Genomic DNA, 18,572 nt, shown 5'->3' with positions numbered 1-18,572 from the left:
GAGAAGAGTTGTTCATTTAACTTGTAAGGTCAGGGACCCGCTTTGAACATGTAGAGAACAAATATTCATTTAACTAGTAAGGTTAGGGATCCTCTCTGAACAGGTAGAGAAGAGATATTCATTTAATAGTAAGGTTAGTGACCCACTCTGAACGTGTAAAGAAGAGATATTCATTCAACTCGTAATGTCAGGGACCCACTTTAAACGGGTAGATAATAAATATTCATTCAGCTCGTAATACCAGGGACCCACTTTTAAATGGGCAGAAATCTTCGTTTCAAAGGAAAATTGAGAAATAAACGGGGAGAAATTACTTTCAGTTTGCTAAATGGGGACATAAATTACATTACCCGTCCCCATCTCCAACCATTCAATTACTTAGAAAATGTCTATAATTACGGGACAAGAAAAACATCTATAACAAAAAAAAAACCATAAAAAAACCAACTATCATAAGGTCATATAAAAGCAGAGACCGGTTATATTTTGCGTGGTATAGTGTATATTTGATCATGAATATAAATGTTTATGTTAAGTTAAGGGTTACACAGTAGAATTGTTGGCTTTTTTCGATAGGGGTGTACATTTAATTCGACAACTCGAACCAACCCAACCCGAACTATAAGGATTAGGTTAGGTTGGGTTGAATTACCATTTCGGGTAGGGTTGGGTTCATTTTTCTAAACTCGAATTGAATCGTTTTAGCTTTGGATTCGTGTATAAAACGTTCGGGTTGACATGAGCCAAATAAAAATATATCAATTATATTAACAATCTTTTCGTATTAATATGTTTGCAGGTACCTCGACCTCTCTAAGAATACCCACGCCAAGGATATATATATTTTTTATTTTTTTATTTTCCCGATGATCTATCCTTATATTTTTCTTAGTTTAACACATTCTCAAGAAATTTCAATATTTAGCTGTTTTAGTTTTATGACAATGTTGAATTATGTTAATATTTTTTTTGAGACCGGTACAACTCAACCTAAAATAAAGGGTTAGGTTGGATTGGGTTGGGTTCTCAATCCAATCAACTAGAACTTGTAGGTTGGGTAAAAAAAAATCTCTCAACCCAACCCGGATCATGTGCACCTCTACTTCTCAATGTATGAGAATTGTACCGAGTCCATTAAACAAAGTGAGCTGTGGAGCATGGTGAGAGGGGACGGTGAACATAATTTTTGTCATCAATTTTATTTAACTAACGAGAAAAAATATGTATTCTTTATTTTTGCGTGATCTCCACAATTAAATAAAATAAGTTCAAAAAAATTGTACAGTTTATTTATTTAATATTTGTTTGAAATTTTCAACATATTTATTTACGCATCTTCAAGAAAAAGAAAAAAGAAAAAAGAAAAAAGAAAAAAAAGAAAACTGTCAGACTGTCAGTCGTTGAGGGGTAATATAGTAATTATGCACTCGAAAAGATGTCAATGATCGTCGACGGCGTCAAAAGAGGCGCCTGTTGATGCTTGTTAGTCCTCTCCTCCGCTCTACGCGTTCGAGCGTTTTCCGAAGATTTAGTTTCGTGGGTTTCTTGTATCCGCCTGAGAATCCATTTTCAATTCTATCTTCCTCTGGGTTGTTTTGATTTAATTTCTCTCTGTTTCTGTCTCTCTCTGTGCGCCATGGACTGAGCTGACGATTTCCTGTTGTGGTTAGTCTTTTTCGTTGACTATCTTAAGAACACGCGCACGCACACGCACACTTGCAATCCAATCTAAGTTACTGGATTGATCAATTGTTTTTTTTTTTTTTTTTTTTTATTTCTAGCCTATCTGTTGTATGGATTGGATGCTGGAGTTTGGAAGTGGGGGGGTTTTGTTTTTGCTTGCTTGACGTGCATGACTTTGTGTAATTGGCTGTTAGAATAGTATCGGATGACATTGGGAGGATCCGGAATTGTGTATGGGCTTTGAATTGATTGAAGGAAGGGAAGTGATGGTGTTTTTGAGGTTTTAGTTTATGTGGAGTGGGTTGATTTTGTTGCTTCTTATTTAGAGTATCAATTGTAATTTTGAGGAAGCCTTGGAGTTGGGTTTTCGAAGAGATTTCTCTCACAGGGTGCGTTGAGAGTCCCATGATTAAGATCTTAGTTCTTTGGTTTTTATGTTTGATAAAAAAAGTCTGAAGGAAGTGATCGGTATGGTAGTGTTTCATCTTCTAGCCTGCAGAATTTATCGATCTAATCGGTTGTAACTAGAAAATTGAAGTGCAATTTGGAAGCAGACCGGTTTGAGTATGGAGCGCTTAGGAAATTGTTGATTAACATCAAATTATATATGTAGATACTTTATTATCCCCATTGGTGTTCTAACGTGCTAAACTCGTGTGGTATATGTTATTAATTTCCAATCTTGTTCTTCACTTTAGTGTGTTGATCATTCTTTGATAACCTGTACCTCAACATACAGGTTTTTGAAAATTGTTGTTTCCTATTGTTTTTGTTCAAAGTATGGTTGCTGGGCTTCTCCAGTAGCCAGTAGACAGTGATTGTTTATTACATTAGTGGCTAATGTGAAAAATATCTAACTTAACATGTTTTTCTGTATGAATTCAGATGCTTATAGAAAATGTTTGATTGTGGTTACAAGTCACAACTGATGGGTGGTCAGCGCGAAAAATTCGTGAGGTAAAGTGGTTCTTATTTTTGTTCTATTTTATTATCTCCCCTAGGTGATGAAGATGGTTAACAGTGTATTCCCTGCAGTCATGTGTAACTTTTGAACCATTTAATAAATCTACAAGTTTGAAATTTAACCCTGTCATAGCTATATAATGTATGATGTTCGTATACAACTTGTAAGATCAATAGGTAACTGTTTCTTCTATAAGCCTGTTAATAACGTGGTATAAGATGCCCCAGTATATAGTATTTTAGCTTACTGTGTTGTGTACCTACATGCCGTGAATGTAGACATCCAAGTCTTCAAAGTACCTTAATGGGGTAGCGTTGGTTATAACCACGATCACAGTTGTCAATATGCCCCAATTGTAGACTATGCTAGACTAACATTTGAGAACTTATTATGGTCCTCATTCTAATCCAGATGAGTTTGTATTCCTCTTAATATTTTTTTAAAAAAAATATTATTATTAATCTTATGTTGGTGGGAATTGGGAACTGGGAAGGGGGATTGAATGTGGAAGTTATCGGTATTGAATAAGTTGATAGTCGGTATGTTGGCTAGTTAAGCTAAGACGAGGAAATTACATTGCGAGAAGGCCCCCTCTCTTTTCCTTGAAATATGTTTTCTTTAAAACCATGGTACTTGAGAAGTGTATAAACCAAGATTTCAAATCAGGGAATATTCCTTTAGATTTATGAACCATTTAAATCATCAGATATGGAAAATTGAAAAGTCATATTTTTTTTTTTTAGTATTCTTGTATTCCTTATTTGCACTTAAACTTTATTCATTGAAATTGAAGTTACATTTTGCTAATATTCAAATTAAGCCATTTGCATATTGCCTCATACACTCTCATAGTTTTAATGCTTGGTTTTCTATAATGAACTTTCATTCTATATTTTAATTATTGATCTTATTATTTACTTTTACGTGGAGATTAGATATGTACCTCGCACATAGGTTCCTCGTTTAGCATCTTTACTTTCAAAGTTTATTTGAAAAAAAGATTGTTTATTATTTTTTTGGGGCAATTTTGCTCGGTGGAGATTTTTTTTTTGCATCTTTTCTTTTTATGTACTTTTTTTTATAAGAAGGGAATGTATTTAATCTGATATTATTCATATAAACTTCTTGACATTGGACTTAAGCAGCCCAATGATAGAATCAAATCAGTACCATATATCGAATCTAGAAAAGTATTTAAAGCACTAAGCTTGTCATTTGTTTAATTATTTAAAGTCTATTTTAACATATGAACAAGTTTGGCTTCTAGAGTTAAAATTCCACAGCTACTTCATAATGCTAATTAAGTTTCACCTTTTTATTATATGCAGCTCGTGTGTAAGTTTTTTAAGCCAAGAAACCAACTTTTCATTAACATTTGAAAAGTAAAGGATGATTGAATACATTTTCTGGATACTACATTCTAAGTTTTAAATCTTAAGTGCTTATTCGTTCTGATTATTTACTTCTAGGTTGGATGACTTGGACTCTAGATTGTCATCGCCTTCTGATAGTGGGATAAGAAGATGTGGTTTGAATATAGATGGATTTAACCGTGCAGTCCATGGAAATGATAAGCCATCTGGATCCTTTAAGAGAGGAATGAGAAAAGGGTCCGAAGGACTTAAATCAATTGGTCGATCACTCAAGTTTGGAGTATCTCGAGCTGTATTTCCAGAGGATCTTAAAGAGTCAAAGAAGAAGATCTTTGATCCTCAAGACAAATTGCTCTTATTCTTGAATAAACTTTTTGTCATATCATGTTTTTTAGCAATATCGGTGGACCCGCTATTCTTTTATGTTCCTGTCATTAACCAACAGTCGAGCTGTCTTGGCATTGATAGGAAGCTGGCAATTACAGTGACAACATTGCGAACAGTTATTGATGTTTTCTATCTTATTCATATGGCTCTCCAATTCCGGACAGCTTATATTGCTCCATCATCTCGGGTGTTTGGGAGAGGTGAACTTGTGATTGATCCTGCACAAATAGCTAAAAGATACTTGCGGCGGTATTTCATCATTGATTTGGTGTCTGTGCTGCCCCTTCCACAGGTTTGTTAGTTTTTACATTCTATATGCATTTCTATCCATTTCCAAGGTTTTTTTTTTGCATAATTAATTTAAACTTCCCACCTTATCAATCATCATTCATATGTTGCATTGGCAAATGCTATTCACTAAAATGTTGCATTATCAAAGGCTTTGTTGCCTTTTGTTTATTTATTTCTTATTTTTTTGGGACCCTTATATAATTACTTGTGCATTTCCCTTAGGAAATGAACTACATATACCAAAGTAAATCTAGAAATCTAAAGAGATCAAATGTGCCTCCAATCAATGGGAGTTGAGGGAAAAAGTTCCAAAATCAGGGGAAACAGTAGCCAGCTAACTCTGTTCTAGGTTTCATTTCTTCCATGTTTTCTAGAAAGTGCATATTCATTTTTTATTACCTATTATTGCTAGGCCTTAAGCCATGGTCCCAAAAAAAGAAATAATGGCATCAATCCACCCTGAATTCTTTTACTAACCTCATCTATAGACTTCTAGCCATTAGGCAATAAAGAAAAGGTCCAACGAAAAGTCATCTCAATCTACTAAGATCTACTAAGTCTTTGTCTTTGAGAGGCCTGTTGAAATATCATCCCTTAATTGTTGAACACAACTCTTTGTGGGAACACTCACACTCTTTATTAACACCAATCGAGAATAGATACAAGTCATGCTGTAGAAACTACTGCACACTGTAGAAACCACAACTCTTTGTGGGAACGCTCACACTCTTTATTAACACCAATTGAGAATAGATTACAAGGCACGCTGTAGAAACTACCGCACGCTGTAGAAACTACCGCACGCTGTAGAAACTACCGCACACTGTAGAAACTACCGCACGCTGTAGAAACTACTGCTTTTTGTACTTTGTATTTCTCGGGATGATAACCTAGGTAGGGTGGAGGAGTATTTATAGCAGCTCGACAATTTATTTTCCTAAAATTTCTCAACATTTTTCCTAAAATATCTAAATCTTGTTCCTAAAATATTTAGATATCTTTATTCCTAAAATGCCTAAATTATTTTCATAAAATATCTAGATATCTTTGTTCCTAAAGTACCTAAAATATCTAGATATCTTTGTTCCTAAAGTACCTAAATCATTTTCCTAAAATAAATATTAGGGGCTTACACAGTTATTGGGTTTGATTCTATTGGGCTAGTGATGAATATTTTAACACTCCCCCTCAGCACTAGTCCTCATTCGCTGCACCACGTTGAGCTGACAACGAAAACTCTCATGTTTGCTAGTATTAAGCTCTTTTGTAAACAAGTCTGCCACTTGGTCATCTGTCTTAATCTACTACATCTCGATGTCTTCTAGGACTTTCTCTCTAATGAAATGGTAGTGCACCTCCACATGCTTTGTTCTAGCATGAAACACCGTATTTTTTGCTGACCGAATCGCAGATTGGTTGTCACAATGAAGTGGTATTGGAAACATTCATCAAGACTTTTAGCCATGTACTTTCCTGAGCTGCTCCAGCCGCTACTCTGTACTCTGCTTCTCTAGTTGACAATGATATTGTTGGTTGTCTTTTGCTACACCAAGAAATTGTTCTCGAGTCGAGTTTGAACACATACATATCGTGATATCTGGCATGGTTAGTATCACGGTATCCAATTAGCTTGCAGTCTGCACTTCTTTTGTACAAACGATTATAATTGATTGTACCTTTGAAATATCTCAAGGTCCGTCGAGCCGCATCCAAATGAAGTTTTTTTTGCATTTTGCATGTATTGACTAAGGACTCCAACTCCATTTTCAAATCCATTTGGTTAATTCATGTAGATCTCCCGATCCAACTCTCCATGCAATAAAACATTCTTCATATCTTTGTGCCATAATTTTCGATCTTTATTTACCACAAGTGCTAGAGGAACTTGTACAATAATGATCTTTGCCACTGGACTAAACGTTTCATCACAATCTAGGCCATATTGTTGAAAGAACCATGGAGCTACCGTCTGAGCCTTATAACTCACGATTGATTCATCTGGGGTACACTTTATTTTGTAAATCCATTTGCAAAAGATGGATTTGACATCTCCTAGTCTTTGTACTAATTCCCAGGTTTGATTATGCTCAAAGGGTATAATTTCTTCCTCCATTGCCTGCTGCCAAGCCATATTGTGTGATGCTTCTTCATACGTCTCTGACTCTTTAACTGACTTCTGGATTCTTTCTGACTGTCTGAGTTGTTGAGGTGTCATTTCCTTTTCACCGAGTTCACTTGATTGTGTCATTTCTTGCTTGTCAACATTAGTGCTACGGATCTCCAGTCTCATCAGCACTTAAGCAATGTTGTCAAAGCCTGGTAATACTTCCTCTCTGAGGGCCATCCTACTTCTATTGCACCACTTTGATCATCAAACATGTGGTTTGAGCATCCTGAATCATTGATCCATTCCTCATCGTAATCAATTTGCTCTCCCATCATTGCCGAGCAGTAGCACGTCATCTTCTATGACACATATTGCCTCTCATTCCATTCCTCCATCTCCATGTTGGAGGATGCCACATTTCTTTCGACAGACTTTTTCCTGGACCAACAATCCCTGGACTTGTGACTCTTTTTCCTGCAATTGTAGCAAATACCTCCAAATCTCTTCACTTGAGAGCTTTTGTTGTCGTTCTTCTGAACTCTCCTTGGTTGTGCAGTTCCTTGATGGCTTATTCTTTTGTCACCATTTTTGTATCAACATTTGGTAGACGACTTATTGTTGCTCCAAACTTCACTTGTGTTGAGTGCTTCTTCTTCACCCTTCATTGTGATGCCTCCCATTTGTTTAGCCATGGCTTCTTGGTTGGCTAACAAATTTTCAATGTGATGCCTCCCATTCCCGCAATTGTAGCAAATACCTCCAAATCTCTTCACTTGAGAGCTATTGTTGTCGTTCTTCTGATCTCTCATTGGTTGTGCAGGAACAGTTCCTTGATGGCTTCTTCTTTTGTCACAATTTTTGTATCAACGTTTGGTAGACGACTTATTGTTGCTCCGAATTTCACTTGTGTAAAGTGCTTCTTCTTCACCCTTCAATGTGATGACTCCCATTTGTTTAGCCATGACTTCTTGGCTGGCTAACAAATTTTCAAACTCTACAAGTGATTGTTGAGCGGCCCGTTCTTGTACAGCAATAACGAAGCTTCTATATTCTGATCGCAATCCGTGGATAATGATCCTCTTCATTCGAGCTTCTCCAATGACGGACTTTGGGTCTAGTTTAGTAATCTCTCGACAAATCGACTTGACTTTGTGGAAGTACTGAGCAATCGTCATGTCACGTTGTGAAATTGATAATAGCTCGTTTTCTAGAAGTTGTAGCCTAGTATCGTTCTTCTTTGAGAACAGTATCACGAACATGTCTTATGCTTCTTTCGGTGTCTTGTCATTCCAAATGTGCTCTAACATCTCTTCTCCGGTTGTGGTCTTCAAGGCAAACATTGCTTTGCCTGCTTTGATTCTCCATTTGCGCAAGGTGCTATTAGAATCCTCCTTTGGCGGCGTAGTTTCACTCCCACCAACGATCTCCCAAAGGTCATGTTCTTGTAAATAAAACATCATGCATGTTGCCCACGTGTTGTAGTTGTTGTTGTTGTTGAGTTTCTTGATTCCTCCAACAATTTGGAAATCACCCATCGTGTTGGCTATACCTCAAGTAATACCAAACAAGCTCTTTCGACACAAAATTTACAGAGTCACAGACTACTCACGATAGTAGAAACTCACTCACTAATAATCTTAAGAAATCGTTTTTGATATGGAAGATCAGACAGAGCTACAACCACAGAGCATACTAAAAATTCCAAGAGATCAAACAACCTACACTAACCTCGCTTTGATACCAGATTGTTGAATACAACTCTTTGTGGGGAACACTCGCACTCTTTATTAACACCAATTGAGAAGAGATTACAAGACACTCTGTAGAAACTATTGAACCTACACTAACCTCGCTCTGATACACTAACCTACACTTGCACTCTTTATTAGCCCAATATGGTTAAACCCAATAATTGTATGTGTCAATTGTATATTTATTGTAGGAAAAAGATTTAGGTATTTTAAGAATAAAAGATATCTAAATATTTTAGGAAAAAAGATGTAGACATTTTAGGAAAAAGGTTGAGAAACTTTAGGAATAAATTGTCTAGCTTCTACTATGAATACCTACACCCTACCTAGGTTTTCATCCCAAGAAATACAAAGCACATAGTGCAGTAGTATTCTACAGAGTGTCTTGTAATCTCTTATTGATTGGTCTTAATAAAGAGTGCGAGTATTTTCCGCAAAAGAGTTGTGTTCAATAATCTGGTATTAGAACGAGGGTGTAAGTTGTCTGATCTCTTGGAATTCTTAGTATATTATGTGGTTGCAGTGCTGTCTGATCTTCACATCATAAACGATTTCTTGAGATTATTAGTGAGTGAGTTTCTTTGTGTCGTGAGTAGTCTGTGACTCTGTAAATTTTGTGTTGAAAAGGTTTGTTTGGTATTACTGTGAGGTATTGCCAACACGATTGGTGATTTTTAAATCGTTGGAGGAATCAAGAAACTCAACAACTACAACACGTGGGCAACATGCATGATGTCTTATTTACAAGGACACGATCTTTGGAAGGTCGTTGGCGGGAGTGAAACTATGCTGCCATAGGAGGATTCTAACGACGCCTTGCGCAAATGGAGAATCAAAGCAGACGAAGCAATGTTTGCCTTGAAGACCACAATCGGAGCAGAGATGTTAGAGCATATTTGGGATGACAAGACACCGAAAAGAAGCATGAGACACATTTGTGATGTTCTCGAAGAAGAACGATACGAGGTTACAACTTCTGGAGAATGAGCTGTTATCAATTTCACAATTGTGACATGACAATTGCTCAGTACATCCACAAAGTCAAGTTGATTTGTCGGGAGATTATTGAACTAGACCGAAGTCCGCCATTGGAGAAGCTCGAATGAGGAGGATCATTATCCACGGATTGCAACCAGAATATAGAAGTTTCGTTATTGCTGTACAAGGATGACCTGCTCAACCATCACTTCTAGCGTTTGAAAATTTGTTAGCCAGCCAAGAAGCCATGACTAAACAAATGGGAAGAATCACGTAAAGAAGAAGCACTCTGCACAAGTTAAAGTCGGAATAACAATAAGTCGTCTACCAAACGTGGATACAAAAATGGTGATAGAGGAAAAAGCCACCAAGGAAATGTACAACTAGGAAGAGCTAAGAAGAGCGACAACAAGAGCTCTCAAGGGAAGAGATTTGAAGGTATTTGCTATAATTGTGGGAAGAAGGGCCACATGTCCAAAGATTCTTGGTCCAAGAAAAGGTCGGTTGAAAGCAATGTAACATCCTCCAACATGGAGATGGAGGAGGAATGGGATGCAAAGGTACTATACGCCATAGAAGAAGATGAGCTAGCACTCATGGCAATGATGAGAGAGCATATCGATTATGAGAATGATTGGATCGTTGATTCAGAATGCTCAAATCACATGACTGGCGATCAAAGAAAATTGCAGACAAGAAAGATTACAAAGGAAGTCGTATGGTACACACAACAAATAACACAGTTGTCAATTGCTCAGATCGGTAATACGACAATCATGCCTGACTATAAATCTGATATAGTGTCACTACATAGTGCTTGAGCCAGAAGTTGTGAAAGTCTATGAAGATATTAAGATAACAGGAAATGCCAACAATGGAAGGACGAAGTGTGGATTCCATTTACGTTCTATCTGTAGAGTCTGCTTATGTTGACAAGACCTGGAAGAATGAGACAACAGATCTATGACATGCAAGATTGGGACATCTTGGCTATCACAAGTTGAAGCTGATTATGAAGAAATCCATGCTCAAAGGTCTACCTCAACCTGAAGTCAAAACAAACGTTTGCATTGGATGTCAATATGGTAAAACTCATCAATTACCATACAAAGAGTCAAATTTCAAAGCAAAGAAACCATTAGAGTTAATTCACTCTGATTTGTTCGGTCAAGTCAATCAAGCATCGATCAGTGGAATGCAGTATATAGTGACGTTCATTGACGACTACTTAAGATATGTGTGGATTTTCTTTATGAAAGAGGAATCTAACACGTTCTCAAAATTTCAAGAATTTAAGATGATGATCGAAGGAGAAGTAGGAGTGAAGATTCGTTGCCTACGTTCAGACAATAGCAGAGAATACACATCAAACGAGTTCGATCAATATTTACACAAGTGTGAGATACAACATCAATTTACATGTGCCAACACGCCACAACAAAATAATGTAGCAGAAAGAAAGAATCGTTACCTTGCAGAAATCTGTCGAAGCATGTTACATGCAAAGAATGTTCCAGGAAGATTTTGGGCTAAAACTATGCGAACTGCTGCCCATGTGATCAACAAGCTTCTCCAACCAAGGCTAGGTCTCGTCTCACTATTTGAGATACAATGGGACATGAAACCTATGGTTAGCTACTTCAGAGTATTTGGTTGTGTTTGCTATGTACTTGTGCCTAACCATCTACGTAGCAAATTTGACAAGAAAGGAATCAAGTGTATATTTGTTGGATATGACAATCAAAGAAAAGGGTGGAAATGTTGTGATCTAACAAGTGGAAATTACTATACATCAAGAGATGTAGTTTTCGATGAAGCATCTTCATGGTGGTCCTCAGAGAAGAAAGACTTACCAGATTCAAACAACATTGAAGAAATTCTATAACAGAAGATGGGGGAGCAAACTACGCACATTCAGTCAAATGTTGATGCGCTTGAAGATCCTAGTGACATTGATGTTGACGAGCAAGAAGTGACTCAATCAAGCGAATTTGATACAAATGAAACGGCACATCAGCAACTAAGGCGATCAAATAGAATCCGAAGGCCAAATCCTAAGTATGTCAATGCAGCTATGGTAGAAGATGAAATTAATGAGCTAGAGACATATGAAGAAGCATAAAAAAAGTCGACTTGACAGAAAGCGATGAAGGAAGAACACAGATGAACAAGTGGCAAACCTATTTACAAAAGGGCTAACATGAGAGCTTTCGTTGCCGGCTCAAATTGATGGCATCAAATGTGGACCTAGTGCTGAGGGGACTGTTAAAAAATTATCACTAGTCTAATAGGGTCAAGCTCAATAATTGTATGAGCCCATTGTATATTTATTTTAGGAAAATGATTTAGGTATTTTAGGAATAAAGATACCTAGATATTTTCGGAAAATGATTTAGGTATTTTTGGAATAAAGATATCTAAATATTTTAGGAAAAAAATTTAAATATTTTTGAAAAAGATTGAGAAACTTTAGGAATAAATTGTCTAGCCTTTACTTTAAATACCCCTCCACCCTACCTAGGTTTTCATCCCAAGAAATATAAAGCACAGAGTGCAGTAGTATTCTACAGAGTGTCTTGTGATCTCTTTTCGATTGGTCTTAAGTAAAGAGTGCGAGTGTTTCCTACTAAGAGTTGTGTTCAACAAGGCTTTCTAACTCTATAAACCAAAGGTAAAGAGCGAATTGCCACTACAAATGATCAAATAATCTCGTCATCCCTCCTACACAAAATGTACCATTATGGGTGCAACATATAGGAAGAATGCCTCTAAACACAATCCATGGTATTAACTCTCCCATGTCAGACCTGCCACTCAAAAACCAGCTTTTTTTTTTTTTTTTTTAATTATAACTTTTCAGAGTGAGAAGAAACAGAAGAACTGAGGGAGAAGGGTTAGACAAGACAACAAAAAAAAGAAAGGCACGAGAACCCCCTAGAACCCTCCTTGATATCACTAACTAGCCACGAAGAAGAAAAAGGAGACCCACCACATCATTCGTCTTTCTTTCAGACAAAGGAATAGTAAGTCCAAGGAGATAGTAAGAAATAACAGAATTTTCAAGAATATATACAACAGATAGCTTCTCTTTGGTCTAAGTCAAACTAATGTTTTGAAATCTTCTCTTCTATTAGAGTTGGGACCTTTTATAACCCTCTCTTCTAACTGATTGGGTAGAGCTTTATCTCCAGGCCTATGCTTGTATCTCCTTGTTTTTTTGGAATGAAATTTCACCATAGCCTATCCACATTAACTCTTATGTATTTTCTTATGTATATTTTGTGTGTATACTATACGGATTTAACTCTTACGCATTTTTTTTTGCGGAACGAGGAGGAAGAAGAATTTTTTTTCACCTTCATGAGTTGAGAAATTGATTTGGTTAGCCCTAGATTAACTCTTATTTAGAAGTTGGAGCTTACACGAAGGAAAATGACAGAAGGGGAGGCAAGGTGGATGGGTAGGAGGAGACATGAGGAAGAGAGTACATTATTTGCATACTGCTATCATTGATTTGCCTTACCAAGTAGTCAGTGTCTGTTTCTAACAACTACCGGGGCAGTTATAATATTCTCTTGTAGGTGGATCAAACTCGTGTACTCGAGGTTCCAAGACCGAATTGCAAGCCAATAGGACTGCTAAATCCATTTTAAGATATTCTCGTATATTAAGTCTTCTGTGATGGACTGATAAGAGTTAATTTATGGAAAGTAATAGTGTAATAATAACAAATAATTGGCAAGTATTAGTGATGGTCAGATAGGATTTTTTTTTTGGGCTAACTTCAAACTTCTTATGTTGTAACTCTCTCAGGAAGTTCTGTAACAACCCGTTTTTCGATGCCTCAAATCATAGATCGACACGTGCACTCAAGAGTAAAAAGTGCAGTAAAATCTTTCAATTTTGTAAAACAGAGTGAGAAAAAAAGTCGAACATGCATTTAGAAGAGCGAGTTTAGAGTTAAATAACATTAAAATGATATTAAAATTGACATGAAAGGAGAAGACTCAATCTAAGGGTCCCTACAACAACAACATGGTGTCACGGTCATGCTTGTTCAAGACGTGTTGACTGTGGTCGCATGTCAGATGTCTCGGTCATACTTGTTCAGGACATGTTACCTATGGGCGCATGCCCGTTCTAAACCCCCTCTACTTGCTTTTATGTTAGTTAGGTCTTGGCTAGTTTCATTATGTCAATATGGGTTTCCTATCCTCCTCAAGCTTCCAGCGGCAGTCCAACCTTCCTTTGAAGTTTCTTCATCCCCAAAATCGAGCCCCCATGAGTTTAAATCCTCTTCACTTGTCCCAAATCTTTAGAAGTTATGAAGATATTATGAGCAAGAATTTGGGTAGGTGGCCTGTTTTCTCCCTCACGCAAGGTCTTTTTGTCCCCCTCTGTATCCTTTTGTTGTGGACGCCACTGGCTCCATACACAACCCTTTCGTCCTTTTTTTATTAGTTTTATTTATTTATGAATTCATTAAATCACTAAAATCCAAAAGTTTCTAATATAATACTCATTATATGTATTGGGTGTTACATTTTAAATTAAATGGCTGTTTTTCTTATTAAATTTTAAGGAGGTACAGGTGCTCTATATAATAGGTCAACTAAATCTCTAGATGCCAGGCAACAATAAATCTGAATAAATCCCTAGATACTAGATAACAATAGATCTAAATAAATCCCTAAATACTAGGTAACAATATAGATAAATGAGGGAGGTCAACTACTTCCCTTATTTAATGGGATTGCACAAATATCTCCTAACTTACTAACTCGTGTAGTAAGTTGTGAAGTACTTTTGTTAGCATGCTCACTCCTCTTGGAGCACTTATCTCCTAACTTACTAACTCATGAAGTAGTAAGTTGTGAAGTACTTTTGTTAGCATGCTCACTCCTCTTGGAGCACTTATCTCCTAACTTACTAACTCATGAAGTAGTAAGTTGTGAAGTACTTTTGTTAGCATGCTCACTCCTCTTGGAGCACTTATCTCCTAACTTACTAACTCATGAAGTAGTAAGTTGTGAAGTACTTTTGTTAGCATGCTCACTCCTCTTGGAGCACTTATCTCCTAACTTACTAACTCATGAAGTAGTAAGTTGTGAAGTACTTTTGTTAGCATGCTCACTCCTCTTGGAGCACTTCCACAGACACTCCTCTTGGAGAAGTTTCACAGACATCGCTTGTCTCTCGTGTGCTCACTTCTCTTAGAGCACTTCCATGGGCGTTGTTTGCCTCTCTCGTGCTCACTCTTCTTGGTGAAACAATTGATGTTCGGAAGAATTCCATCGCTTGTAGTGGTGACTCTTGAAGCAATTTTTTGAGCTCTTTATCATTCCTCATAACTAGAAGAACATGTCTAGGGTTTATCCTATTTTTCTTGTTGTCACGCTCTTCATTCGTGGCCAATTCCAAAACCTTAGTGGCAAGGTCTTTAGAAACCGTTCGATTCTTTCATCCAGGAATTGAAGTCCAGCCTCGATGGATGTGGAATTCTTAGTTTTGACGCCTCCTTTTCTTCCTCCGACACCCTTAGTTCCCTCCATTATTGAATACTTCGAATCTGAATCTCATAACTTGATACTTTGTGATGACGATTGGAAGAACAACTTGAGATTTTTCTGACATGATGGTAAAATAAACCAGTGGAAAGGTGGGTCTTGATCACAATAAATGATTTGACAACTATGAAGGCTTCATCAAAAAGGGTAGACTTCAGGTTGAATTAGCTATGGAGGCTCTGATGCCATGCTGCAAGTCTAAATTAGCTTGTTGTTTTTCTTATTAACTTTCAAAGAGGTACATGTGTAATTTATGATAGGCTAACTATACCCCTAAATACTAGGTAACAATAAATCTTAATTAATCCTTAGATACTAGGTAACAGATAAATTAGGGAGGTTGACTTCCCTTATTAATGGGATTGTACAAATATCTCCTGACTTATGGCTGATCCTTCGACCGTTGCTACTATAGTTCTTATCATTTTTTAATTTGATTTTCTATCCCTGTTAATTATGTGTAGTACTCTTCTCGTGAGTTGTGGGAGTAAGATTATGAATATTGAGAATTAGTCTGCCATTTATTTCTATGCAGATTGTGGTCTGGAGATTTCTTCAGAGGTCCAAAGGTTCAGATGTATATGTGACAAAACAGGCCCTTCTTTTCATTGTATTCCTTCAATATATCCCAAGATTTCTTAGAGCGTTACCATTGACTTCAGAATTGAAAAGGACAACAGGCGTATTTGCAGAAACAGCCTGGGCAGGTGCTGCATATTATTTGCTATTATATATGCTTGCAAGTCATGTAAGTCCTTCCTGTTCCCTTTGAAGTTGGTGTACTATTTGTTAAGTATTCTGTATTTTATTTTATTTACAAATAATCATTGCCGGTTATATAGAAATTTTATTTATTTATGGTGTTTGTTAATGGTTGGTAGCTGGAAAATAGCAGCTCAATTTTGGCTTTCCTTTAAGATATTCCTTAAATTCAAGAGAATTTTATCCCTTATACTTTCTTTACTTTGCTTGTTTGGTGAAATTTGACCTTAAGGTGTTAAATTAATCAAATTAAATCTTAAACTTGATTAACCATGAAATTGATAACCCCGTCTTTGTCGAGTTTCTTTTCTTTGTTTTTGTTAAGCTATGTGGTCAAGTCTGATAATCATTGTCTGGATGACACTATGAATGTGAGCGCTTGTATGGGTTGGATTTTTTTTTTTTTGCTATGGATTTGGACATTTTAGTGTTAAGCTGGATAACTTTTTGGCTTATTGCTTTTGTTTCTTTGATTGTATATTTTTATAGTTGGATTGGCATTTTTTATCTGTATTTTGTATATTATGTTGGCTGGATTTTGGGTGGTGTATTAGTTATTTTTAGATATTTACTAACTTGATTTTCAGGACTTATAGCAATAATCTATTGATGGGGGATCAAGATCTGATTTTGTCTTGCAATATGGTGATGATATAATTGTTTTCTGGCCTGGAAAAATAGATGTTTGAAGACTTGGTAGAAGGTGATCTCCCTTTTCATTGACTGCTCAAGTCTCTCCTTGAATTTGTCTAAAACGTTACTCATTGGAGTAAATGTTGATAACGGTAAGTTTGCCTCTGTGGCTGGAAGATTGGTCTGTAAGATAGATTGTCTTCCCATAACCTACACTGGTTCCCCACTTGGCAGTTGTTAGTGGATAAGTTCAAAGCTAAAATCACAGTGGAAAAACTCTGTCTCAAAGGGGGGTTGTTTAAATTTGATAAACTTGATTCCAATTAGATTACCGTAGTATTTTCTCTCTCTCCTTAAAGGTGTCGGTGAGAGGCATCAACAGTATGGAAAAGATGGCTATAGATTACTTTTGGAATGGGGTGGTTACAAGGTCAGTCGTCACTAGGTTAATTGGCAGGTGACTTCCCTCCTTTGTTCGGTGGTTTATAGGTATGAGTTCTTTTCAGTATAGTAATCTCACTCTTCTTACTAGATGGTTGTGGATATTTTCAATGGAAAAGGAGGCCCTGTGGAGAAAGGTAGTGAGTAGCCTTTGTGGTAATGATCCTTTTGGGTGGATGACTCTTCCGCCGAGGGCAAGCTCCAAAAATAGGCCTTGGTTTGACACTGCCAAGATAGCTCCCATGTTCTGTAAATTCCTTTTTTTTCAAGGTCGGTTATGGCTAGAAGGTTAGCCTTTGGAAGGATTTTTGGCTTGGGGAGACTCGTGGAGATTTTTAATCTCTCTCTCAAGAATTATGCAACTGTGGCAGATTGTTGAGATGATACTAACGAAACTTGGAATTTGGGCATTGGAAGAGGAATTTATATAAAGAGCTTCGGGCTTGTTGATCGTTTTTAGGTGCTTTTTGGTTTGGGGAAGGTGACAACTGCTATTAGATGGTCCTTGGAATCCCTTTGTTTTTGAAGCTAGCTGGAAATAGAACTTCCCTCAGACTTGCACTTGCTAACTTGATTTGGAAGTTTAAAGTCCCCAAAAAAGTGGAAGGAGTTCTTATGGTGGGCAGCACATAGGAGTCTTAATACTCGAGATATATGCAGAAGAAGAATATGAGGAATGGGCTTTGCTCTTTGATTTCCTTCTCTGCTTAGACAATGGGTAGACCTTAGACCATCTATTCTTGTTTTTCCCTTTTGCTAGATCGTTTTGAATTGCCTGTTGGGTATCTTTGAGATTCAGGTTTACCTTCCTTGCTGAGTGGATGATTGGATGTTGGAAGGCCTAATGGGCTGGAACTTGAAAGGTAAAGGAAAGGTCCTTTGACAGGTTACCTTTTGAGCTACTTTATAGAGTTTTCAGTTGGAACGTAACAAGAGAACCTTTGAAGATAAATCTATTTTCTTTCTTTTTTTTTTTTTTTGGAATTTTGTACAACTCCCTGCTTTTGAGTGGTGTCACAGTTATGGTAAATTCTTTGGCAACTACCCCATCTATGATCCGAAGATTTTAGAGAGTTTTTCTTGTAAGAAGCTCTCTCTAGGAGGGGAGTTCTCCCCTTTCTCCTAGGCTGTTCATGTTTTTGAAGTAATGTTAGATTGCCCCTTATAAAATAAAAAGAAAGAATTCAGTCATACTTGGACATTTGGAGAAAATTATGACGGATTTCTTATGGGAAGGGGAGGATTGGGTGGGTGGGGGGGGAGGGGGGGTGGTTATGAGCTCCTTGTTGGAAGGCTATTTCGTCTGGTTTTCCTCTTTTCTCTCAGTTTATAAACTGTTCTACTACGGATGGTACAAAGTCTATTTTTGGGAGGTTCATTGGATAGGAGACAAACCTTTTAGTTTTGTGTTCCCTTGGCTGTACCTATTGTTTGGTAAGATGTTGCATTTCATGGCCTTTGTCCTGCCCTCTTTAGATTTCCCATTTAGTTGTTTGTTGAGGGGTATGGAAGTAGTTGACATGGCAACCCTTCATTTCTTGTTAGGTGACTCTTTGGTGAGTTTGAGGAAGGAAGGATATTCCTTTTTGGGTCGCCATTCCTTCCGAGGGTCTCTCTTCTAGGTTCCGCCCCCCC

General features: G+C 37.1%; 1 protein-coding gene and 1 long non-coding RNA gene across 2 annotated transcripts in view; one reads left to right on the top strand and one right to left on the bottom strand.

Moving 5' to 3' along the window:
• The first annotated feature begins 1,463 nt into the window (after window positions 1-1,463).
• LOC111468554 (probable cyclic nucleotide-gated ion channel 5) overlaps window positions 1,464-18,572 on the top strand; it is a 22,520-nt gene continuing 5,411 nt past the window's right edge. The window contains exons 1-4 of the mRNA XM_023113801.1: window positions 1,464-1,665; window positions 2,569-2,640; window positions 4,117-4,699; window positions 15,637-15,849. Of these exons, the coding sequence (XP_022969569.1) occupies window positions 2,582-2,640; window positions 4,117-4,699; window positions 15,637-15,849 (855 nt within the window). The 5' untranslated portion in view covers window positions 1,464-1,665; window positions 2,569-2,581. The remainder of the gene's footprint in view (window positions 1,666-2,568; window positions 2,641-4,116; window positions 4,700-15,636; window positions 15,850-18,572) is intronic.
• On the bottom strand, window positions 17,459-17,973 carry LOC111468567. Its single transcript, XR_002714770.1, has 2 exons — window positions 17,877-17,973; window positions 17,459-17,661 (listed from the first exon to the last, which is right to left on the bottom strand). It is a non-coding gene; the product is annotated as an uncharacterized LOC111468567 (long non-coding RNA).

This window comes from Cucurbita maxima, unplaced genomic scaffold (assembly GCF_002738345.1).
Source record: "Cucurbita maxima cultivar Rimu unplaced genomic scaffold, Cmax_1.0 Cma_Scf00037, whole genome shotgun sequence".
Lineage (NCBI taxonomy): Eukaryota > Viridiplantae > Streptophyta > Magnoliopsida > Cucurbitales > Cucurbitaceae > Cucurbita > Cucurbita maxima.
The sequence above is the reverse complement of the archived record's forward strand: the minus strand, read 5'-3'. Positions and strand labels throughout refer to the sequence as shown.